Genomic DNA, 25,414 nt, shown 5'->3' with positions numbered 1-25,414 from the left:
ATTCTTTTCTTGTTTTATTTTTGTTGTTCAGTTTTGGAGACAGGGTCACACTGTGCAGCAGATCCTAATGTCTTGATCCTAATGTCTCGACCTCTCTAGTGCACGCACCACCATTCCCAGCTTCTTTCTTTGTATTCCCGAAAGGTCTCCTATTTAGTCTGCCAAGCAGCTTCCAGAGGGGATGTGAAGAATCCTAGGCCCTGGCCTCCCGCGGAGGGGACGGCAGTTCTCGGCTCGGCCCGTGGGGATTGTGGAGAAAGGGGGGCGTCGGGGACTAGAAGCCAGCACTTGAGCCTTACCTGGGAGCGCGGAGCGTGCGGACCGCCCGCAGAGCCAGACAGGGGCGGGGCCAAACCCGACCCGGGGCGTGTCCCTCGGGAGTGGGCGTGTCCAGGGCGTGGCCAGACCGTCGCTCCGCCCCGAACGTAGCCGCGGAGCGGGCGCCCGGGAGGGCGGGAGGAGTGCGCCGCCCGCGCGCCTCCTGGCCGGGCGGAAAGTTTTCCTGACGGAGTTGTGGCGGCGGCGGCGGCGGCGGCGGCCGGAGCGGGCCATGGACGCGCTCAAGTCGGCGGGGCGGGCGCTGATCCGGAGCCCCAGCCTGGCCAAGCCGAACTGGGGGGGCGGCGGCCGACACCGCAGTGAGTGTGTGCGCGTCCTCCGGGCCGGGTCGGAGCGGGCCGGGCCCGGGTGGCGCGGGGCCTCTTGCGGGCGCGGAGTTGGGCCAAGTTGGCGGAGAGGCGGGGCCTGACCCGGTCGCGGCCCGGCGCGGCCCGGCCGGGCCCTGGGACTTGGGGTCGCCTGGGGTCAAGTTGTGCCCTCACTTCCCGGGTGCGCGCGGTTCAGCGGGGGAGGGGAGGGGGCCGAGCGCGGGGTCTCCAGGGGCGGCGGCGGGGGTGCAGGTGGGGTGCTCGGACTTCGGGGACCCCCCCCCGACACCTCCCTACCTTGCTGGGCCGGCAGCGTCCGCGTCCGGGGTGGGGGAAGGCGCCCATCGCTGCACCCCGGGGCCCCCACGGCGCAGCACCCACGGGCTCCCCTCGTCTCCCCACTCCAGGCCGACCTGCGGCGGCGTCTTGTGCCTCCGGGGTCTCGGTACCTACTTTGGGGAGCGAGGCCCGGCCTGGTGTCTCCGGAGCGTCCCGACACCTGGCGATGGAGACCCCGGCATCCTCTACTCCGGCGGCGTCCAGGTGGCCGGCTGACCTCCAGGCTGCTTTTGAAACCTGTTTTCTCTCGCACCTTCCCCGGGGTGTGGGGGTGAGGGAGGGTTCGAAAGTCCCTGGGGGCCGGAGCAAATGGCACACTCGCCGCCACCTCTCCTGGGGGTGTCTGGGCCGCCGATGAGCCTTTCCCCGGGGGCCCCTCCTGTCTCCCTCCTTCTCAGGTTACTTCCAGGTTGCCTTCACCTGCCGCTGTCACCTGCCACCTTCCCCCGAGGCCTGAGAAACCAAGCCCAGGAGCCACTCGGGCCTTTCTGGCTGAAGTTGGAGCCCAACTTCAGGGCTCCCACCCCCCACCTTCCCCCCACCTGCCACACACCTGGGGATCGGGAAACCGCCCAGCCCTTTCCACCCCTATTCCCTCCTGGCCTTCTAGGGCTCTACCAAGGGAGCCCGAGGTTCCTGGGTTGCGCGCGTTGCCAGCGTGTCTGGGCTTAAGGAGCCCGCCCTGCCCCTCCTTGGGCCCTCCTCTGCAGTTCCAGCTGTGGGCCCCTCCTAGCGCAGACTGGCATGGTGGATGTGGCTAGGGCCTGCAGCTGGGGGTGGGGCCAGAGGCCCGCTGGATCAGGCTGGCCTGTACCAGCTTCCAAAATAGTTCTTTATAAACTCCTAGGGATGTGACCAGGATTCTGAGGGCTCACCCTGTCTTCCATGGAGGAGCTCTGTGGGGCTGAGGGACAGCAGGCAAGTGGGGAGGGGTGCCCCAGGGAAGTGGTTCTGAAGGGGTGGATGCCTAGATCTACCTACCCCTGGTTGTCTGCTCCAGTTGAGGGTGAGTCACTTATTCTCAATAACCCCCAGTTTCTTACCTGAACAGGAGTGTAAAGAAGATTATTGGTAATAATGCTCCCTCCCGATCAGTGTTTTCTTCCCTTCACCTTCCTCCTGCCTGTGTGATTCTTACTGAGGTGGGCCAGGCTTGGGGGAGCTTAGAGCCTTTCTACACCTTGGAGGGAAGCAGGGGTGCCCCTCTTCTTTCACCCTTCCCCCCAATACTTGTGCCTTCTATACTCAGACTTCACCTATTACTGTTATTGAATCAGTTTCACTATCTGAAAATTGCAAATAAGAGTAGTATTTGCCTCAGACTGCCAAAGTAGGTGTGCCTGGCCTAGAGGAAAAGTATAAGTGGTACTTACTGTTCTGGTTACTGCTTTAAGAAGTATTTCAGCTTCTGTTATTGATTATGATCAAGGGAGGTGACTAAGCCTGAGTTCTTATCAGTCAGATCCATTTTAGAGATAAGGGAATTGGGAAGTAGAGTCTTCCCTGGGTCTCTATCCCCAGCTCTGGGTCTTTAGTGTACTGTGGCTTTGGGAAAGGGAAGGTCTCAGAGCTGACACCAGCCCTTGTTAAGCTGGCAGTAGCTGGGGACCACTGTGACCACAGGTTAGAGATGGTGGATGGCCTTGGGGTGTGGTCTACTCGCCTTGGGCCTAGCCTTCAAGATTGGAGTCTGTGGCTAAGTTTTGAAGACAATGTGAAGCCGATGGACTTAAGGTTTGATTTGATCTCTGCTGTCTGCAGTGACCTCCCCTCCCCTCTTACATCTTCACCTGGGGTTAATCAGGTCTTTGATTCAAGTGTAGAGAAATTGATGCCCAGAGAAGGGTTGCAGTTTGCCTGAGGTTACACAGCAAAACCAGCACATCAGGCTAGCTCTGAGCCTCTTACCCCCTTGTCTCCCAGTCGTGCTGACCTCCCAAGGGGGCTGTCTTCCCTTCTCATATACCAGTTTCCTGTATCTTGGGAAACATAAATATTTTATTTCAGTCTCTAGCTAGGGATTTTCCTTTCTCCTAGCTGCCTGGAAGGGTGCCTTACCCTGGCCCCTCGGTACCCTTCTTTCCAAAGGGACCACTCTGTCCCTTGAGCTTTTTTTTTTTTTTTTTTTTTTGGTAGGTTGTGCCAACTTGCCAGAGAGCCCAGAGAGAAAGGATAAAGAAATAGGAGGTGCCAGCTCCAGTAGACTGAGTTCCTGGTGGGAGGTGATGGCACAAGAATCTAATCGTGTTTACTCACAATAGTGTAAATATTACAGACCCAGCCAACCACCCAGCCATTGTTTGTTGAGCACTGACTGTGTGTCTGCTACTGATACACAGGTGTGGGGACTCCTGAGAACCTAGTTGTCTTCTGACAGTGCTCTGGTAAAGAGGGGCAGAGCAGACAAGGCCACAGACAAGCAGAGGCTGACAGGATGCCAGAGATAAAAATGCAGTGACTGGTGTCCTTGTCTGGGTTCTTCCTGCAGGAGACTCAGAGTCCAAATAACTAGCCTTCTAGTTATTCGTTTGGGAAGAGAACATGAGGACAAGTGAGCAGGGAAGGGAATCCCAAAGTGGACATTATAAAACAAAGGACCACTAGAGCTGCTGGGCTTTAAGCCCATGGGGGAGAACCAATGTGGAATATGCCCCCCTGCTTGGGCTGGCCCTTTGCGGGGCTGTGATGTGCAGTCATGGCTGGGACGACTGCTGGGGAAGGAGCCCACAGACTGGAGGCGCTGGCAGTCAGTTGGATGTGAGGAGTATATGCAGTAGGGCCCTGGAAGTACCACTTCTCTGAGAAGGTGACTGTAAAGACACAGGAGGGAGCAGCAAACCTGGGGACAGTTAGTCAGAAGCCAGGACTCTGGGAGTGATGTTTGAAGGAGTCAGATGCTCCTTTTGGTGGGATAGGAGGCATGAGTCCTGTCTTATACCAGAAGGGGGTTGGCAGGCTCTAGGAGAAGTACAGCGTTCAAGAGCCAGTGCTGTTAGCTAGGAGCCTGCATCTCTCACACTCCTGAGCTCTCTGCAGTGGGAATGCCACATGTCCTTGGCTTCTTTTTTGGTCGGTCATGGGGTCTGAACTCTGGGCCTGGGCACTGTCCCTCAGCTCTTCAGCTCAAGTCAAGCACTCTACCACTGGAGCCACAGCACCACTTCCAGCCTTTTCTGCTTATGTGGTGCTGAGGAATGGAACCCAGGGCCTCAAGCATGTAAGGCAAGCACTGTACCACTGAGCCACCTTCCCAGCCCCTCCTTGGCTTCTTAAAGTGTTGTAATTACCTTGTGTACTCTAAAAAGCTCATTGCACTTGACCTTGATGGTGACAATGGCTCATCTTTAAGTGGTTCTTGGTAAGCACCAAGCAGGGTCAGGTGTAAACTTACTTTATCTTCAGAACAACTCCATTTCGGGGGGGGATGCTATTATTATCACCTTTTTTGTTTCCTTATGTTTTATTAGTGTCATTTAGTTGTATCATTTTGATATGTCCACATATGCATATCGTGTACCTTGATCAGATTCATCTCATTTAGTCACTATCCCCTCACTCTTCTGCCCCCCCCCAGTTGTCACTATTTCAAACTGAGGAAACTGAGGCATGGATGGGGAGGTTCAGTGACTGAACCCTACCTCCTGCTCCAAGGCTTCTTATAGTGTAAAGAGGTACTTAGGAAACTATAATCACTTTAAATTGTTTGCTTTGATAACAGTCCCTATGACTTTGACTTTTGAAATCTGCCTAGTACTTCCCACATCCTCTAACTTTTCCGGAAGATAGACCTGAAGGGCTGACTCACTTCTCAGAGTGTCTGCAGAGGCACCGCACTCTCTTCTCAGGGCAATGAGTCCACTCCTAACTTGTCTGTGTGGCTTTTAGACCATCGCCCTCCAGGCTGGGGAGCAAGGCCAGGATGCCGGGCATCCGCAGCCCATGGGGTTAGCTGCAGCTCCATGTTCCAGGCCCATCCAGCTGAGTCTTCCAAGGCAGTGGAAGGACCCAAGACACTGTTGGTCCTAACTTCTGAGTGGTGCCTTAATGAGGAAAGAGCACATGGTCATAGCTGAAGTTCGACTGGGCATATGGCCTGTCCCCAGCTAACTCTGGCAGCAGGTCATCTGTAAAATTGCAAAGTTAAAATACTGCAGTCATTACCCACCACAGGGCTGAAAATAACTAAGACCGGAACAGGGCTGTGGATACAAGCCTCTGTTTGCCCAGAGGCCTCTGGGAGCTCCCCTCTAAGGCCTAGTTTCCTGTGGTGATGAGGAATGTGGCCTCCATTCTTGGCTTTGTGGGCTGAGTCCTGTGTGATGGTTCCTAGGGGCTGGTTTCTGAGGGAAGGTGTGGGCACCAGAGACCACATGCCTCAATGAAGGCGCGTCATGCGCCCAGAGCACAGGAGAGAGGAGCCCCCAGCATGGGAGATGAAAAATAAGGGAGACAGATGCAGGAGGAGACTGAGTAGCACAGTGGGGCAAGGCACCACCTCCATACCAGGTCCTGGGGAGGCAGGTATGAATGACAGGTCCTCTGACTGACGAGAGACAGCTGCTTGGTTTTGGGCAGTGGGTGAAAACAAGAACATTTCAGTGCATGGACCAGCTCTGGGCCTGACCCTTAACCCTTGGCTGAGCATGTTTTTTATTATCTCATTTATTACTTTGTGTGTGTGGGTATGTGTGTATGTGTTGCATGCATGTGTGTGTTCGTGCGTGCCAGCCACTTCTGGGGCTTGAACTTGGCCTGGGTGCTGTCCCTGCTCAAAGCTAGTGCTCTACCACTTGAGCCACAGCTCCACTTCTGGCTGTGTGTGTGTGTGTGTGTGTTTGTGTGTGTGTGTGTGTGTGTGTGTGTGTGTGTTTGTGCTCTTAGTTGGAAATAAGAGTCACAGACTTTGCTAGTCACAGACTTTGCTCACTTCAAACTGCAGTCTTCAGATCTCAGCCTCATGGCTAGCTAGGATTATTGGCATGAGCCACCCAGCTTATTTCATTATCCTACCTAAGAGTCAGTCATCCCTGTAAGCCAAAGACTGTGGCTTCCCCCTTGTTATAGATGAGAAAACGGAGGTTCAAAGGTCAATAGCTCACTCAGGATCTAGCCCCTGATGGAGGCTGTCAAGGAGAGACTAGATGTATGGAATTTTTGATCAAGCAAAGGGAAGGGCATCTGGGGTAGACAGAACTACTTAAGCAAAAGCTTAGAAGTTGAAAGTAGTTGATGCATTGTGAGAGGGAAGTTTTGTATGACTGGAGTTCCTGGCGTGCGTGCGTGCGTGCGTGCGTGCGTGCGTGCGTGCGTGCGTGTGTGTGTGTGTGTGTGTGTGTGTGTGTGTGTGTGTATGTATATCTATCTGTATCTGTATGTATGTGTGTATGTTGGGACTAGAGATGGGGGAACTTAAAATTAAAACAGACCCAACAGTCATTGTGGGGATTGAGGTCCCATCTAACTTACTGTATGACTACACAGGTCCCATCTCTCTCTGAGCCTCAGTTGTATTATCTGACGAGTGAAGGTTGAGTCTGTGAGGCGGATGAGTGGCAGCTAGTCTTGAAGCAGCTGGTAGAATGCAGGGGTAGAATGCAGGGAGAGAATGGAGGAATGCAGAAAAATGTTAAGCATTTGAAAGGTCGAGGAGGACAGAGAATGTTTTGACAGCAAAGAGATCACCAGTGACCTTGGCAAGCTTTGGCCCCCCGGGAATGAAGGGAGCGGAAGTGGTTTTGGAAAGTGGCCAGGAAAGGGCTGAACCAGAGGAAATGGGGGAATGGGGAACACAAAAATAGGGGGAGGAAGGATGTTTGCCTTGGGGGCAGGAATGGATAAGGAGATGCATAAGGCCACCCCTGATTGTTTGGTGTTGCCTGCCTGGGGCCCTGTGTTGGAAAGGGAATATAGAGCTGCAGCCGAGTAGTCATGTTTGCCCAGGACATAGGCGATGGGCTTGGCTGTATTTCCTTTACCACCTATGTGCAGACAGGTCTGAAGTTGGCAGTGGTGGCCTGGATATCCTGGCCTGCAGAGAAGCTTCTGGTATTAGGAAAACCCAATTCCAGATGGGAGGAAATGCCTCCAAGAATCTCTCCCTGATCTTTGACTTGATCTTGTGCTTGATAAGGACATCTGGTCTAGCTTGGGTTTTCTGGTCCGAGTCCATTGAGCCTCACTTTCTTCATCTGTAGCCTGGGGATGAGAGAATGTCTGCTTGCTATATCTGTGAGTATTGGAGGAGATGGTAGAAGCCACTGCTTTATTACTGCTGTATCGTTGTTTCGTGGTAGCATAGTGGTGATGGTGCTCTTAGTCTTGGTATCTTTGAGAGCAAGGCTGATGTCCAAGTTTTTCTAGAGCCCCCATTACCTGTCCCAGGACTGGAAGTACCTCAGAAACTTCCTGCTTTTTTGTGGCAGAGCAGGTGACATAAGCTCATGATAGTGGGTCAGAGGATGGGGGTCATTTTAGGCTTTAGGGTCATCTCACTGGGAGCCCAGCCTCACACTGGAATAGAGGGATGAAGGCTAGAGGACAATGTGTTGGGCCAGAGTTAGGGATGAGGTTATCCAGATCTTTTTATTTTTTATTTTTTTGTTACTATGAAGGTGATCAACAGAGTGATTAATTACATAAGTCAGCTAAAGGGTACATTTCTTTTCAGCCAATATCACCCCATTCCCTCGCTCTTTTCCAGTTCGGAGCACAGTGCAAACCCAGAGGGAGCTGGGGTGCAGTCTCCTCTTGGCTGTGGAGAGGGAGGGATACAGCCATTTGGGACTCCAGAGCTAGGCTGAATTCTTATCAGGGAAGAGGGAGACATCTCTGCCAGGATCTCAGCTGCCTGGAGCCTGCCATGCCCAGTCCTGAGCTTACGTCTGTGGCCTTTCCCTCTGTGTGGTAGAGCACACAGGGCATGCCCCAGTCCCTGAACAGGATGTCCTAGGGCAGGTGGCCCTTGGAAGCCCCCTTCTTGCCTAAGTCCTGTACTGTTATGAACAAGATTGCATGTGAGGCTGAAGAATTGTCTCCCTCTTGTGGAGTGGGTAGGGTGTGTGGGAACACTCCTGTCCTGTGGTGTGGAGGGGGTAGGGTGTGTGGGTACACTCCTGTTCTGTGGTGTGGAGTGGGTAGGGTATGTGGGAACACTCCTCCTGTGGTATGGAGGGGGTATAGTCTATAGAAACGCTCCTGTCAGGGCTGGGAAGGTAGCTCAGTGGTAAAGTGCTTGCCTTGCATGCATGAGGCCCTGGGTTCGATTCCTCAGCACCACATAAGCAAAAAGAAAAACGGAAGTGGCGCTGTGGCTCAAGTGGTAGAGCGCTAGCCTTGAGCTGAAGAGCTGAGGAACAGTGCCCAGGCCCAGAGTTCAGGCCCCACGGCCGGACCCTCCTCCCCAAAAAAACACTCCTGTCCTGTGGTGTGGAGTGGGCAGAGTCCATGGGAACACCACCTGGGAGAGGCTGGGACAAGGATAGGCCAAGTATGCAGTGTGCATTCATCCTGGGGTCACACCTGGTTACCTGATCTGCTCAGCTTCACTGTTTCCTCTGAGTGCGTGGACCTCAGCTGTCAAAGAAGGACCTCTGAAGGGAGGTCCTGGACCTCCCTTTGCACCCCTCTGCCTCCTCAGCACCCTCTCCTGTGGTGGGGCCTGGTGGAGGCCCATTTCCCACCCTGCCTCCCTGTCTGAGTCCACCACTGAGCTAAGCTGATTTCTCCAGACATTAGTCATGGTCTCTTCAAGGACCTTCCCTGTTTACTCCGCTGTGCTCTGCTCCAGTTACTTCCTCCTAATCTGTAAAATGGGCTCAAACCCACCTCATAGAATACTACTAGTAATTCGGTAGGAAAATACCTTTTGCCCTTGGCAGGTGCTAATGTTGAAGCTGAGTTTGGAAATATGGCGGAGACCTGGCCCTGGCATGGACTGGCTTTCCCAGCTTAGTCATGTGTCGGCCTCCTGCCTGGGCATGGCTGTCTGCAGAGGGGTGATGACAGATCTGGCTCATGGGTTCTCCTGAGGTCAAAGAGAAAAGTTTACGCAAGCATCTCATCAGGTGCCCGGGACCTCCTGGAAACAGTTAGCTCTGTTACCAGCGCGAAGAACCGTGGCACCTGGCACCCCTCATGGCGTGGTCCAGGGAGATGGGGCTGGTGAGAGCCAGTGGGCCTGTCAGCAGGGTCTGAGAGCTGCCTTCTCCCACCCAGAGCTGCCGGAGAACTGGACAGATACCCGGGAGACGCTGCTTGAGGGCATGCTCTTCAGCCTCAAGTACCTGGGCATGACACTTGTGGAGCGGCCCAAGGGTGAGGAGCTGTCGGCCGCAGCTGTCAAGAGGATCGTGGCCACGGTAAGTGCCTGGTTGGGAGGGGACACATGGAGCCCACCTGAGTCAGGGCCAGTTTCTTTCTGGGCTGTCCCTCAGACCTGCCTTGTAACCCTGATGGGTTATGTCTGGGCCTGTCCTTGCCCTTGAGTCCTTGTCAGGCTCAGGGACTTTGATGGGGGAGCCATTGGACTGGTAGGGTGAAGGTCAGTGGCCTCTTCAGGTGTCATGGCCATGGCTGCTTTCTGCCTCACCTCCCCAGCTCAGACTTGCAACCTAAGTGTTGGTGACTTAGAGTGCCAGGAAGCATGGGGAGGTTGTCACCTCTAGCCAGATTGCCTCCTGCTCAGCTGTGATGGAGCAGGGGCCCTTTAAATCCACTTACCCTCATGACGACCTCTACTGCAGGTCAGGCCGTGTGTGTGTGTGTGTGTGTGTGCGCGCGCGCGCATGCGCATGCGTGTGCGCATGTTTGCACACGCTGGGTAGAACAAGGTCTGTACTGAGATCATCTCAGTGCAGAGTCTGGTATCCTACCTCCGAGCCATGTATCCTGGGGCAGGTCCCCTACCTTGTGTGCAGATCTCACATGGACCCTGAGTCTGGGGCTTTGGAACAGTAGGGTACAGCTCACAAAGGAGGGTCAGGCAGGTTCCTCTGACCCGTCTTCCCTTCTAGGCCAAGGCCAGTGGGAAGAAGCTACAGAAGGTAACGCTGAAGGTGTCACCACGGGGGATTATCCTGACTGATAACCTCACCAACCAGCTTATTGAGAATGTGTCTATATACAGGTAGGCTCAGCATGGGGTGGCCCAAGTCTCCATCTTGTCACTGGGAGCAGTGATTGGTGTGTCCCATCTGAATCTAGGCTCTGCTGCTTTCTATCTGGGACCATGGATCTTTGGTTTCCTCATCTGTAGCATGGGGTGATGCAGGTGCTGCCTTTCTGTGCTGTTACACTTAGTGAAGTGGGCCAGCAGCTGAGGCCTGGTCAGGCCTGGATCAGCCATGCTTCCCTTGCCTCTGTCTACTGCTGAGTCAAGCTGGGAGCAGAGAGCTACCGAGTCACTGCCTCTTTCTTCTGCTGTGAACACTGCTGGCTGTGCATCCTAAGGGAGGCTCATGCAGGGTCTGGAACTTGAGTATGAGTGGTCCCTCTGGCAGGGCCCCACTGCTAGAAAGGCAGGGTCCATCCTTTCTTGCATGGCTTGCTATCGGATTCTACCTTGGGACAGTCCAGATCCATTTTACAGATGGAAAAGTCAAGGCCCAAGGAGGGTGTGGTCTGAGACTGTGTCGTGAGGTAGGGTCCAGGCTGGAGTGCTGTCCAGCAGATCCCCTCTGCCAGGCATCCTTCCACTTTCTTGTTCTGTCTCCAAGCAGGAGGCTCAGCTGGCTGGAGTGCATACAGGTGTGCTGGAGGTGGCTTCAGAGTTTCAAGCTGCTCCCTTCCTCTCACCTGCAGGATTCTACCCACTTCCCTTCACTAACATTTCCAAGTACCTGCTCTACCGAGGTCTATGCCCTCCTGGAGCTTCCAGTCTAGGAGGGAATGGAGAGATAGGGAAAGGAGATAGGGTGTTTCCCAAGAAAAGCAGAGTCCAGCAGGGGAAATCAGAGAAGGGCTCCTAGGGGAGGTGGCATCTTGCTATGGCTGGATCCCTCTACCAGAGAACAGGAAGCTGGGGATGTGGCACTACCCACTTTTGTCTAGGGGGCAGGGGAGGGAGGGTGTTTAGTGGCATTAATGAAGCAGTGCAGTTGAAGCCAAAGCCACCTGGGTGAGGGCTAAGTCTGCTGAGCTGTTCCACCCCTGCAACAGCCAGCCCCTAGATGGGAGTCTCATGAGTGTAGAGGCATCCGACTGTGCGGGGTCTTAGAGACCAAGGGCTCTGGGGAGCTGAGGTTGGAAGTGGAGATTAGGGCTGGGGATGTGGCCTGCAGAGGAGCTGCTGTCTCCCCCAGGCCCAATGAGTCTCCAGTTGGGTCACTGACTCACATCCCTAGCTCCAGTCCCAGCTTTCTATCCCTGGCCATGGTTCCAGTACTTACTTGTGGAGCTTGGGAAGGCTGAGCCTGGCTTTTACCTGATACCTGGGCAGGGAAGCCCAGGTGAAGGACAATACGCACAATGTATCCTGCTTCCTCTTCGAGCCTGAGCACAATGTGGTAATGAAATCAGGCCTGGCTCTGGCACCTACTCTTTCCACAGATCTTTAGCCTAATTCCTCATCTGAAAATCAAGCTAGTAATAGAGCTTATTTCAGAGGGTTGCTCTAGAATTAGTGAGGCAGTGTCTATAAAGCTTTTGATACATTGCCTAGTGCACAGGGTTCAGCTGTGTTTGGGGACATGGCATGAGAGGGAAACAGGGGAAAGTGCCTTCCTTCACCACCAGTCCCTCCTCCCTGGCCTGTATCCTTGCTCTGTAGATGGCCCAGGATGCTGGGCCTGGTGGCCAAGGCCAGATCTGCCCTCTTTTCCCCTACCCCTGCCCCCAGTGGAGAAGAGACAACAGGTTCTCTGGAAATGAGAGATGCTAGATGAGATCAAGTGCACGTGCCAGGTGTGATGACACTTCCTGCTTGCCTTTCAGGATCTCCTACTGCACAGCAGACAAGATGCATGACAAGGTGTTTGCCTACATTGCCCAGAGCCAACACAGCGAGAATCTTGAATGCCATGCCTTTCTTTGCACCAAGCGGAAAATGGTCAGTGGGAAGAACACAGCCTACTCTTGGGGGCCTGGGTGGTCCAGATGGCAGGACCCAAAACTAACAGTCACTTTTCAAAAAGAATGAAGTCCCTGGGATTCTCCAGTGGGTGCTGAGAGCCAGGGGTATTGGGAGGCGAGCAGGCAGGTGGTACTCAGTTAGATAAGCTGTTGTGGGCAGCATCTGGCCTGTGTCCCCAGGAAGCAACTGGATCCTTCCCTCTCTGTAACAGATTTGTTAAGTTTGAAGTTACTTTGGATCTCCATGATTAGTACAGCCTAGGGGGTATGGCCCTTTCCACAGATTAGTTCTCAGAGGTGGGAAGTCAGAAGTATCAAGGAAGGGGTAAAGATGAGGAATTACTATGAAGCAGGGAAGGACAAGTGACTATTGTGGTACCTTTTTTTTTTGTCAGTTGTGGGGCTTGAACTCGGCCTGGGCGCTGTCCCTGAGCTCTCCAGCTCAAAACGAGTGCTCTACCACTTGAGCCACAGCACCACTTCCAGTTTTCTGGTGGTTTATTGATTAAAGTCTCACGGACTTTCCTGCCTGGGCTGACTTTGAACCATGATCCTCAGTTCTCAGCCTCCTGAGTAGATAGGATTACAGACGTGAACCACTGGTGCCTGGCTATGGTACCTTTTTATGCCAACTCCAGTGCTCAACTTTAAGAACTTAGGGCCAAGAGGCCAAGAGCTTCCTTCCATTTCTAGGCCACCTCCCCCCCACCCCTCCATCTCATCTGGCTAGGAAAAGCCTACCAAAGACTTTGGTGGGCCCTGGCCTTTGTCATGACTGGTGAGTCAGTCTTTGGTGTCGATGCTTTGTTTCCCAGGCCCCTGAGATCTGAGCATCTTCTCTTTCAGGGAAGATATTGATTGATTTCTTGTTCACAATGTGAACAACTCAGAGCCTAGTCCTTCTGCCCTGTGCTTCTTGAAGACAGGGAGTTAAAATGTTCTCTGTTCCCTTATCAAAGGACAAATCAAGACTATCACAATCTTTGTGGCCCCCGGGCTTTCAGCTCCTTAGCAGGGCAGCTTTAGATATTGTGAATGTTTCCTGGGGCAGCCCTAAGAATTAACACAAATTTAGTGTCTTAAAACAGCATGGATTTTCTCTCTTACAAGTTCTGGAAGTCAGCGGTCCCAGAAAACCACCCTGCCAGGAGGGTAGTTTCTCTTGGCAGCTCTAGGGAGAACCCATTTCCTTGCCTTCCTCCCCTCTGAGACCAGCAGCAGTCCTTGGTTCATGGCCTCCTCCTTGTCTTCTGAGCCTGCAATGTTGTATCTTCCAGTCTTGCTTCCACAGTCATCTATTTCTCTCTGACTCTTGCTTCCTCTCAAGGCCTCTGCGATGACATTGGGCCACGGGGTAATCCAGGATAATCTCCCTTCTCAAGATCCTTAAGTTAATCTTGCCTATAAAGCCCTTTTGCTATGTATGGTAACATTCACAGGTTCCAGGATGAGTCTGTGAGCACTCACAGCTGAGATTCAGCCTGTGCACACATGTCATGGAGTAGGAGTCAGCCCAGTGGTATGGTCATGGCTGAAGTGCTGCTGTGTGACAATGGTTAAAATCCTTCCCTGGGCTGCTTGCCTACCACTTCTGGGATCCTTCTGAAAGGTCCATTTCTTTTGCCTACCTCTACGTGTGTGTGTGAAGGGGTGGGGGGAGCGGGGGGTGGGGGAGCAGGGTGGCTGTAATTGAACTTGGGGCCTGGGCTTAGATTTTTCCTTAGCTTAGATTTTTCACTCAAAGCTGGTGCTCTACCACTTGAGCCACAGCTTCATTTCTGGTTTGTGGTGGTTCATTGAAGATAAGAATTTTCTTGGATTTCATGGACTCCTGTCCCAGCTGGCTTTGAACCATGATCCTCAGATTTTAGCCTCCTGAGTACCTAGGACTACAGGCATGAGCCACCTGCACCCAGCATTTTACACATCTCCTGTTTGTCCTGTAGATTGAATGTCATTGTTACTCATCTGGGATCTCATGATTGCCCAGGGCCTTGAGCTGCAGTGGCTTCTCCTGTGACAGCCTGTTCCTACAGTGACTTAGTGGTGTCTCTCATGAGGCCACGGGGACTTAAAATACAAAGCTCATTATGTCCCCATTGTTCATCTCTTCTTCCCCACTGATGGGAGCAAGTACCGGGCGGGGCAGCTGGCCCACAGCCATCACTGCAGAGCTGGGGCCTGGGTAGGAGAGGCCTTCCCAAATGCTGTGGCTTTTCTCTGGGACGAAGGTTTGGGAATAGGAGAAAGGGAGCCAGCTTGATTCAGAGGGAGGCCTGCCCTGGCCAGAGGACTTTAGACAGGCTTGAGCCAGCTCAGTCTGTCCCCAGGCCAGAGGGCAATTGCTGAGGAAAATAAAGCCCAGCTACTGTTTGGCTGCTGGCCCCTGGTCAGCAGGGGGCAGGGTTCCTACCGAACACCCAGCTCTTCACTCTCTCAGCCTGTCTGTGGTCAGGGGCTGACTGCCTGAGCTGCATCCTTCTCTCCCCAGCTTCTGTGCTTCAGGGTCACTGGAGAGCTCTTCTGAGAGACAGCCAAGCCCAGAGTGGTGCAGGTACACTGCCTAGTGCCCCGAGGCCTTAGCCCTGCCCTGGCTGGCAGTGTGTGGCTGACCTTGTGGCCTAGCCCTGTTTGGGAACCTGGGGGTTCTCAGGACTTCGCAGACTTTCTGGTGGGCAGAGATGAGATGAGAGCCTTGGGTAGTGCGCTCATCCACTAATGAGCCTCTAGAGATGTATAGGCCCCCTGTCCTGGACCAGGCCCTGCGATGGGCAGTGGGGAACCTGAGCAGCCATACAAGTCAAGGGGAAGGGCCCAGCCTTGGTAACTGGACCCAGGAGCTTGAGCTGGGCAAGAGATTATGAAATTTTCCACAGGTCAGGAAGACTTCCAGAGCAGAGTCCTTGAAGTTCATATCAGCATACATATCAGAGTACACATCAGCAGGAGTGTGTCAGGCCAAGGGGTGGGCGGTGAGAGGTGAGTGCAGGCCAGTGTGGAGATCCCGTGTACAAAGCACTTCACCCCCAATTCTTCAGCATTCACAACTTGAGTCTCTACATCCCTTTGCTGGAGTGAGCTGGGCATGGTGATGCATGTCTGCAGTCCCAGCTACTAGGTAGCATTAGGAAGATCACCATCGGAAGCCAGCCCAGGCAAAGTTATCTTGAGACCCTATATGAAAATAAACTAAAACAAAAAGGTCTGGGGGTGTGACTTAAGTGGCACAGTGCTTGCTTAGGAGGTATGAACCCTGTGATCAAAGCTCAGCCAACAAGCGCCTTCCCAGGTCACCCTCATTTTAGCCCCAGATTAAGGCAGTACAACCCACTCAGGCCTCTCTTCCCTAGTCCTGGTAGGCCTGGTTAGTAGAAGGCTCCCTGCAAAGAACTGTTCGCTTCTGCTCAAGACTGAGGCCTCAGCCAGCACTAAAAGTGGGGAGCTCAGCATCACTATGCAGACTCTTGGGGCCTGGATACTCTAGTTCTGCTTGAGAAGAGGCAGAGCTATGCCCGCCATGAAGCTCTCTGTTTCTGGAGTAATCCTTGTGCAGGATTTGTACCTCAGCTCCAATAGGGAGCACAAACCTGGTTTGATGTGAGAGCGGGGCTCCCTCTGAGGGGTGAAGAACCCAGTGATTGTGCAGCTACATGAGAGGTGAGATCAGGAGGATTGACATTCCTAGCCTGCTGGGGCAAAGAAGTTCATGAGATCCCAGCTCAAGAGGAAAATGCTGGACATGGTGGGATGTCTGTTATCCCAGCTATAACTGCAAATGTAAAACAGGAAGATCAGGGTCCACATTGGCTGAGGCAAAAAACAAACAAACAAAAAAACCCAAACCCCCAAAAACTAGCAAAAAGAAATGGAGACATGGCCCAATGGGTAGAGCACTTGCCTAGCAAGCAGAAAGCTCCAAATTCAAACCCTGGTGCTGTCAAAAATAGTCTGGTTACTGGGAACAAGAGACACACACAACCTGGTCAGATGGTAACTGGTCAGAGTAATAATACAGACTCAGCCAGAGGAACCTCAGGAGGGCTGGGCACCAGGCTGGGGATTACAGAAGCAAAGACTTGCCTGGGCTGTGAGCCCTCCTTCCAGCTAATGCCGAGGGACAGATTCCTGCAGTGGCTGCGAGCTGGGCCCACCTCCAAGTCCCTGCCCAGCCTAGGCCTGTAGCCACCTGCACACTACACAGCTCATCTCAGGTTGTATTTGGTTTAACTCACAGCCTAGGATGTCAGGGCTGAGGGGCTGGAATGTATGCAAATGAGCCGGCAGATTTCTGCAAAAACACTATAAGCCTGTGTCCCCAGGTTTCCTGCAGGCAAGAATAATGTTGTTCCCATAACCCTGCCACATTGGATGACCAGTGCTTGCTGGGTATACAGTAATCTGGCTCGGGCTGGTAATTAGCCCATATTTTTAGTTCATGGGCAATTCTCAATGGTAACTGGGTCTATTAAACTTGATTCAGACGTGACAGCTTAAATTGTAAACAGCTGTGAAGAGTTTCATACTTAATTACCATATTTAAGTTTTGCCATAAAGCACCCGAACTTCCATCAAAGATGTAAATGATGGAGACATTCAAATGAGATTTTTATACTTCGTGAAGTTTAATTGGCACAGATCAGTCAGCTTGTTTGGGAATTTTAAATCTTTTTTTTAAATGTTTTTAAAAGAATTTTGAAAGCAGCAATGGCCACAGATTCATTTCTCAGTTGAATTGAGCTGTCTAGCATAGGGGAGGAGATGAGACTGAGGCTGGTTGGCCTGCCCTTGTGCACTTGAAAGAGTCTAGTGCTTTCTTCTCTTGCCCGGGGCTTGCAGGAAGAATCTCAGTGGTGTTTCCGGCTGCAGCTTGAGTTGCACCGGTTAACCCTGCATTGGAACCTCTGGGAGGGAGGTATGGAAATAGACATGGGCTGGGGAAAGGCCTGGCTGGCAGGAGGCCAGGTGCAGTTGAGCCAGCACTGAGGGGCCTCAGTCTGCCCTGGGAATGGGGTATGCAGACCCACAGATCTGGGTGGTACCAGAACTCCACACCCATGGCAGGAGAGGAGTGGTATGTTCAAGTGGGGGTTGAAGGCATGGATGGACTCCTCAGGCATAAAGGGCCAGCATGTCCTTACTTCCTGCAGGTTGGTTACTGTGTGGAATGGATTTGGTTCCTGGCACTTAATGACTGATATCCTGTTCCTGAAGATTTGCTAGCCACTCCCCTCCCTTGCTTGGTTCCAGTTATCAGCCCCTCCAACCTGAGCAGTCCTAAACAGAGCCTACCTGTGGCCCCTCTGGCTGTGGCTTCTTCAGGCAGTGATGGGGCCCTTCCAATCTCAGTTTTTCTGTTCTCCAAGTCCAAGGGCTCACTTAATGTCTGGAGTCCTCAGATAATCTGGGAGGCCTTCTTGAAGGAAGTAAGCCCCACACATAATTGGTTTACTCTCACAGGGAAGCAAAGAAGTGGAGGTGAACAGCTGTGGGAGGCTGGGATGAGAGTGGAACTTTGTCTGGGTTAATGGTGGTAAAGATGGGCCTCACCACCCTGCCCCAATATGGCTTACTTAAGCATGGCTGCTCCAGGTGCTGTGGGAGGAGCCCAGCCCCGCCTCCATGCACCTGGCATTCCCCAGCCTGGGCTGGAGCCCTGGAGCTGCCAGGAGGGAGTCCCCAGTCCTCTGTTCAGACAAGTTTTTCCCCTAGCTGACACCAGCCCCTGCCTGCCCCAACTTCCTGTTTTTCAGGCTCAAGCTGTCACCCTCACTGTAGCCCAGGCCTTCAAAGTTGCCTTCGAGTTCTGGCAAGTGTCCAAGGAAGGTGAGTCTTCTTCATTCCTTCAAGGGGGTTGAGGGGAGACGGATAAAGGGTTCGCATCACCTGGGCTGGCTCCCAACCTTGGCCCCTTACCTGGCTTGTGACTGCGAGCAGGTCCCTTACCCGTCCTTCAGTTTTCCCATCTGTTAGAACAACAGCCATCTCCCTCCCGTAGGACAAGTGAAGGCTGTGTGACATCCACAGGGTGTTGAACACTGCCCCCTGGGATTGGCTGCAGTTGGGCCCCTGCAAAGTGATTGCTTGAAGACAGAATGTCAGGGCTGAGGCTCCTGCATTTTATGTCTTGATTCCCACAGAGAAAGAGAAGAGAGAAAAAGCCAGCCAGGAAGGAGCAGACATCCTGGGGCCCCACCATGACAGCAGCCCCTCATTGAAAAGCTGTGAGTCTTGGCCCTGGGAGGGGCCCTTCCTTGGGCTTCCTTCCTCTTGGGCTGGGGCAAACCCGTGGGTGTTTTATTGTTTTCTTCTTAAATCAGTAACACAGACATTATAGGTAAGAACATAGGAAATATAGACAAGGAACAAAATACTTGCATGCATGTTTATTCAAACTGTGCATCCATGTAAATGTATGAACCATCTCTGTGCACTTCCTGTCCTGTATGCACTCTCTTTAAAACTCAGCAACTAAGCAGGGGTGCCAGTGGCTCACGCCTGTAATCCTAGCTACTCAGGAGGCTGAGATCTGAGGATCGGGGCTCAAAGCCAGCCAGGGCAGGGAAGTCCATGAGACTTTTATGTCCAGTAAACCACCAGAAAACTGGAAGTGGCTCTGTGGCTCAAGTGGTACAGCACTAGCCTTCAGCTGAAGAGCTGAGGGACAGAGCCCATGCCCCATGATCACCACCACCACCAACAACGACAAAAAAAACCCCAAAAAACTCAGCAACTGTTATGAACATGAGAGTTGTGTTATCAGATCTCAGCAAAGACAGATCATTTCTTTATGGACAGCTGTCCAAAGGCTGGGAGGTGAGGCAGGACTTGGGTGGTCTCTGTCCTAGGCCTGGACAAGGCCAGGTCTGAAGAGGGAGTTGGGACCTGAATAGCTTAGGGTTTCCCTGATGGGGCCAGAAGAGAAAGAGCTCATATCCCACTGGTACTCTGCCTGACCTCATAGCGGTTGCCACCGGGAACCTGCTAGACTTCGAAGAATCGGCCAAGGCCCCTTTGTCCACAGTTAGCGCCAACACCACCAACATGGATGAGGTGCCACGGCCCCAAGCCTTGAGCAGTAACAACGTTGTCTGGGTGAGTAAGTAGCCCAATGGGAGCATGGGGACCCCACAGAATCCAATGAGCCTTGGGTAGATCTCTGGATGAGCCTCAGGCAGCTCCTGATTTGTGGGCCTCTGGGAGGACTAGACCTAGCCCAGTAGCACCCAAGTCCAGGGTAGGGGATGAACAATGTGGCCTTTGAACTTGGGGCTGTGTCCCTAACAGACCTGGCTTCCAGCACAGCTGTCTTCTTACAATGCCTGGCCTTTTAGCCTGAGCCTCCACAGCACTGCCCAGCACAGAACCAGCCAAAGGCTCCCTTGTTCTTGGTGTGGCAGAGTTGTGCCTGACACCCACCCTGCTGAGCCCTCTAAATGCAGATCCACAGCCTCAGACGCTTGTCTGCTTGGTCCCTGCCTCCCTGTGACCCAGGGCAAGTCACTGACCTCGCTGTGTCTCAGCTTTTGCGTCCTTTAGTAAGAGGGTGACTAACCTCCACCCACAGAATCTCCCAGAGGAACCTGAAGGTTTTTGTTTTTTTTAATTGTAATTTTTTTAAGAGGTAATTTCAGATTATGTTATAAAAATAGTACAAAGAATTCCAGTGCACCCTTCATCCAAGTTCTCTGGTGTTCATATCTTCCAAACCAGGGTTAACGTGGAAATTAACATGGAAATGACAGGGAATCTGTATTATTCCCCACCCTTCTCCACTCATGCTTCCTGTGTCCTTCCAGTCCAGCATCCATTAAATTTTATTTGTTGTACCTCTCTAATTTTTAAAAATCTAGAACATGGAAGGACTCCAAAACAACCTTCAAGGCTTTTTGACTGTTGGGGCAACCAGGGTGCCCCTCAAACCTCTACTATCTAGGGACCACCTTGAAGTTGCTCACCTACCTGTGGGGGCCAAGGAAGGACCTTGCGCATTGCTTTGGGCCTGAGGCTGTGAGGTCTTAACTAGGGTTATGGCCTGTGAGCAAGGCATCTGGCTTTTATATTTGTTCATTTATTTGACATAGGGCCTTGTTGTGTAGCCTAGCCGGGCCTTGTGTCAGCCTCCCAAGGGCTAGGATTCCATCTTTGGGATTTTGACTAGTTTTGGAAGTCAATAAGGGCAGACATCTTCCTCTGGCTTTTCCCTTTGGGGGTCTGAAAGCCATGGAAATCAGATCCCTTATTTTGTGGAAGGAAAAACTGGGTCTCAAAGAAGCTCTGTGATTTGCCCCAGGTCTGGGAGTCGAACCCACTCAGGTTTCTAGAGGCCTGTGATGTGCCCATGCTCTTTCCACACCAGCTTTTTTTTTTTTTTTTGTGTGTGCCAGTCCTAGAGCTTGAACTCAGGGCCTGTGCACTATCCCTGAGCTTCCTTTGCTCAAGATAAGCACTCTGCCATTTGAACCACAGCACCACTTCCAGCTTTTTCTGTATATGTGGTGCTGAGGAATGGAACCCAGGGCTTCATGCATGCTAAGCAAGCACAATTATCACTAAGCCACATTCCCAGCCCTTATACCCAGCCTTGGGCTCATGGGCTGTGTGGCTGGTGGTCGCAGCTAGGCAGGAGACCTGCTTGTGTCTGCTCCTCTGGGCACTTGTGTAAGTGTCCTACTTCCCCATAGTTGATTGAGAGCTGGGATAGGCCCCCATGGGGAGTATGGGTCCCCACTCAGCACTCCTCCTGACTCCTGCTTTGTTTCCCCAAGGAGCTGGACGATGGCCTGGATGAAGCGTTCTCCAGGTAACTTGTACTGGGACCACAGGCCTCAAGTGGCCCTCTCTTCCCTTCCCTTGCAGTGCTTTTGCTATGCTGAGAACATGAGGCACTAGGCCACCTCCAGCACCAGCCCCCCTTCACTTGCGTGGAGATGTGGGGCTAATTACTGGGGAGGGAACCCCTCCAGGGGGCTCAGAGGGTTAGAAAGCTCTTGCTGTTATATCAGAAGCTACTCTTGGGTACACAGCCACTTCAGGGTGGAACTGAACATTGCAGCTCAAGCTCATTGTCTCCCTGTACGTGGGCTGCTTCTAGGCCTGGCCTTTCTTTGGGCCTTGTCCCCTCCATTGGGCTTGGTTCAGCTCAAGTATCATGTGTCCTTTATTAGCAATTTCCGAAATCAGCAGAGCCTTAACAGAAAATAAGGTGGTGCTATAATCCCACACTGGGACTGGGACTGGATTTGTGCTAATCCCTCACGTGCATATTACTTGGCCTGGATCAACTCATTGCCCTGGCCTTTGGGGATCCTGCTTGTACCTGGCACAGGGTGCCAGAGCCTGTCTCCGGCTTCGTACCCCTGTGAGCCCTCCCCCTGAGGAAGTGCTCGTCATTTATTGTGCACGTAGATTGTGTCCACAATCTAGATTTTTTTTTTTAAACACACTTGGCAGTCAAGACTGCTTGTGGCTAGGCCAGTTCCTGACCACCTGTTGCTGACTTCCCTCCTGGGCAGTTCCAGACCAGGTCTGTCCCCGGGTGGGTGTGCTTACTGCCTGCTCCATGGATTTGACTCTCCATTGGTTAGAGGCTCCACCCCCTGTCATCTTAGACTTTCTTCTTGGCCCTGGGTTTGGCCATTCCTCCCCTACCCCCAGCTCTGCTCTTGCCCTCCTCCTTCTGGCCATGGTGCTGGCCAGGCTGTTCTGGCTCACTCAGGGGCTCAGCTCACACAGCTCTGCCTTCCAGGCTGGCGCAGTCTCGGACAAATCCTCAGGTCCTGGACACGGGGCTGTCAGCACAGGACATCCATTATGCCCAGTGTCTCTCACCCATCGACTGGGACAAGCCTGACAGCAGTGGCACTGAGCAGGACGAGCTCTTCAGCTTCTGAGGGCCTGGGGCCAGCAGGACAGTGCCAGCTTTGACATGTGATGGACCAAAGTCACCCACAACATGGGAGCCGGCTCCAGGACACAGCAGCCTCTTCCTGCCCATGAAAGCTGCAGCCAGTCACAGGAGAAGAGAGATTTGAACCTGCTTTTTCTCCAAGAACTGAAAGATGCTTTGAATATTTATTCAGTGACTTCTGGCTTACACTTGGCAGCCAGCTTTGCATTGAGCATGGGGAGTGTAGAATGCTGTGACCAGCATCAGGCTCTGCTTCTCTAGCCCAGAGCCTGCCCCCTCTGTGCGTGGGTATCAGGACAGTGACCAAAGCATTTCTTGTCCCTCTTGTAAGGACATGGACTTCCCTGGGACACCCCCACTCTGTACAAAAGGGCAGTCAGAATTCCAGCGTGCTCTGGGCACAGGAAGAGCCTCCCCGCTGCCTCCCCCCTTCCCCCTCACTCTACAGAAGCCTGGGTCTTTACCCTTTCCTTCCTCAGACTGCAGGCTTAGGCTTGAGGCCTGGACCCAGGACTCTGAAGAGGCAGCCCCTGACCAAAGAGGACATAGCTTGGCACTTTAAAGCATACCCAGCAGGTGTACCCCCTGAGGCTCTTCTACGGTGCTGTGTGGACTAGAACTTTCTGCCCTTCTCCCACAGAAGTCTGTGACTGGTCCCCCAAGCTCTGGACCCTGTGTTCCTGCCCCAGTCTAGGACTGGGAGCATCCCGGCTGGTGATGGCTCCACCCTTGGATCTCTTCCCGCCTTTCCCACCCATGGGTGAGGTCACGCCTGCTCTTGTTTTGTCTGTACATCCATGAGAGTCCCATCCCTGCCTCTCCCTACAGCCCGGGTTTGTGTCCATATATTTCACAGCCATTTTTCTACAGAAACAGGCCCCGGGCACAGAGGGGTGGAGTTGAGAGCAGAACTTACATCTGATGCCAAAGCTGCTTTCTCCCAGCTCACACCTCCTTTTCTTCTAGCTTTGTTCTCCCACGAACCAAAAAACTCCAGCTATTTTCTGACCAAAATGTGTTTCATAACAAGCCATCTGGTGCCTTTCCTCACAGCACTGGTGCAGGCCTCTGTGCCCAGCTATCTATCTTGCTGCCAGTTTCCCAGAAGATGCCAGTGTTGGAAGTCTGCTCCTTCCTCCTTAGACTCTGTAAGCATCACGCTGCTCTTTCCCCACACCGCCCCGATCCCAGCGGCAAGCTCCTTTAGAATCTCTCTTTCCTTCCTCCCTGCTGCCCTGGTGGGCTCCGACATCTGAAACACAGCCAAGCTGTGAGGCTCTGCTTCCCAGGAGCCCCAGCAGCCTGGCTTCTTAGAGCCAGCCTGAGCAGCCCTGGGAAAAACACCAGCATGTCTTAGAATCCATACACTTGCCTGCAGGAGGGGATGTGGAGCGAGAGAGGGGACATAGAGTGTCTTTATCAGCATAAGGATGACTTCCTTTCCCTGCCCAGCTTTCCCCCTGATCCCCCTACCCTCCACCCCAGACTTTTGTCAGAGGCCCTCCTGGAGTTCTTGGCCCCGGCCCTGCTGGGTTGTGCAGTCCTGCTGCGGCCTGTCTGCTCTTGTTGAGTTGTCAGTGTGCTTCCGGTGTCCACGGCCAAGTCTTGGGCTCTTCTCCATGATGCTGTAAAGGAAGTTCTAATGGTGAAAACAAACAATAAATGTCTCTTTGTGAAACACAAGCTGCACTTCAAAGGAGAGGCATGGTGGTGGGTCCAGCATTCAGTGCCGCCTGCCATTTGGTGACGGGAACAGCGACTATGGGCCTGGGCAGGCCACGTGCCCAGAAGTAGCACTGTACTAGGGGTTGGTGGCCTTTGAATCTGATGAAGTCACCTCAGAATAACCGTTGAAGCCCAGTGACCCCACATGTCAGCTCTGATGAGGTCCCTGGGTCAAGGACCCTGGCCAGGTTTGCGTGTGCCCACGTGAGCCTTCTCTGGTGAGAGGGCTTGTTTCCACGCACCAGTGATCCATGGCATTCATTCAGTGCCAGGCTTGCTCTGTGCTGTACACGAAGCAGGCCTGAGCTCTGCTGGCAACCAGGCCAGGCAGGATCCCTGTGAACCCAGAGTGTAGCTTCATAATTGGGAGACAGTAAAAGTGTTTTAGTAACATGGAAGACTCAAGGTCCGGTTCTGACCCTGCCATTTAGGGACTGGGACCCTGGATCAGTTACCCTTTTCCTTCAGCCTTGCTTTTTGTATCTGTGAACAGGGCGTAACAGCACCTCTCTGCCGCCCAGGTTCTGTGAGAGTCAGATGACTATTGCTACCTTGTTAGTAGTACCACATCCTCCAGTGGCTCAAAGGTTACTAGAACAAAAGGAATTTGGACCAGATATGTTTAAGAAAGAAAGCAAAATGGCTGCCAGCACTTCCTGTGTACCTGTGGTGGGACTGAGTTGGTTTTGCCCCCAGCAGCTGTGGGTGCCAGGCAGTCCTGTCCCAGTCTCCTCCCTGTGATGTGACCCTGCCCCGCCTTGGCTCCCCTGGCTGTCCATGGCTGGGCTGTGCGGGGGTCTTAGCTGTACCTCAAACATGCTAAATGCTGAGGCAGAGCCCTCTGATGTCAGCTGTTGGGGAGACTCTCCATGAATCCTTAGTGGGTCTGAACAAACAGGAATTCTCTCCTGTCCCCCGTAATCTGAAAAGACACCCAACAAGTTCATCTTTCGGTTTAAATTTGGCCAACATCTTTAGTCTCTGGGTGTCTCAAATTATGAGTCGTGAGTACCCGCGTCTGCTCTTTCATGCATAATGCATGCAGCGGGAGGCGCACGGTCCCTTTCATATTTGATGTGACCTTCAGCATCGCTGGTGGACATGGGGGCTTCTCTCAGGAAGGAGAGAACCTCCCACTTAAATCTCCCTGAGGGCTTTTCCACACTCGTGGATGGACCTGGCAGAGTCCATGTCTGGCCATGCTGGCTCTGGCTCTTCTTCACCTAGCTGCCTTTGCCTGTGATAATTAGGATGTGATCTTTACATCCAACTTCGGTGTTACAGGTCGTTGGAGCAGTGCTCTTGAGTCCCTACTTTTGAGATGGGGTAGCTAAGGGTCAAGAAGATGAACAAGTTGACCCAATCTGACATCCAGTAGGAGCATTTGAACCCCAGGCTGATTCCGGAGCTCATTCCCACCTCATCTTCCTTCTCTCCTTATAGAGCGAAGCATAGACCCAGGTGGCTGCCCCCTGTGGCCACTCCCTGGACACACCCAGTGTGAAAGCCCACAAGGCCATGTGTCATCTCATCAGGCCCCATCCGGACCCCAGCAATATTGTCCAGCCTGCTAGCAGGGCCCAGTGTGAGTCCTGTGCCCCTCAGAGAAGAGACAGGGGACCCCAGCCCCACCAAGGGGGGAAGGGGAGAACACACCTCTGGAACAGCTGCTGCAGTGGCCCTGCCAGGTGCTGTTAACCCAGTATACAGATGGTGACACTGAGGCCCA

At 53.1% G+C, this 25,414-nt stretch overlaps 1 protein-coding gene across 2 annotated transcripts; it reads left to right on the top strand.

The window, feature by feature from the left end:
* Positions 1 to 454: 454 nt before the first annotated feature.
* Positions 455 to 22,974, top strand: Ldlrap1 (low density lipoprotein receptor adaptor protein 1). Of its 2 annotated transcripts, none has more exons than XM_070037603.1 (9): positions 455 to 638; positions 9,201 to 9,343; positions 9,998 to 10,110; positions 11,916 to 12,030; positions 17,804 to 17,876; positions 18,191 to 18,274; positions 19,015 to 19,145; positions 20,822 to 20,853; positions 21,799 to 22,974. In XM_070037603.1, exons 1-9 carry the CDS (start codon positions 551 to 553, stop codon positions 21,941 to 21,943), a joined length of 924 nt encoding a protein of 307 aa, XP_069893704.1. In that variant the 5' UTR covers positions 455 to 550; the 3' UTR covers positions 21,944 to 22,974. The 2 variants fall into 2 exon arrangements, with proteins under 2 accessions (XP_069893704.1, XP_069893703.1); XM_070037602.1 differs by having other exon boundaries at positions 20,819 to 20,853.
* The last annotated feature ends 2,440 nt before the right edge of the window (positions 22,975 to 25,414 follow it).

This window comes from Dipodomys merriami, unplaced genomic scaffold (assembly GCF_024711535.1).
Source record: "Dipodomys merriami isolate MVZ:Mamm:240054 unplaced genomic scaffold, mDipMer1.0.p SCAF_28, whole genome shotgun sequence".
Taxonomy (NCBI): Eukaryota; Metazoa; Chordata; class Mammalia; order Rodentia; family Heteromyidae; genus Dipodomys; species Dipodomys merriami.
Note: the sequence above shows the minus strand (reverse complement) of the source record. Positions and strands in the feature narration are given on the sequence as shown.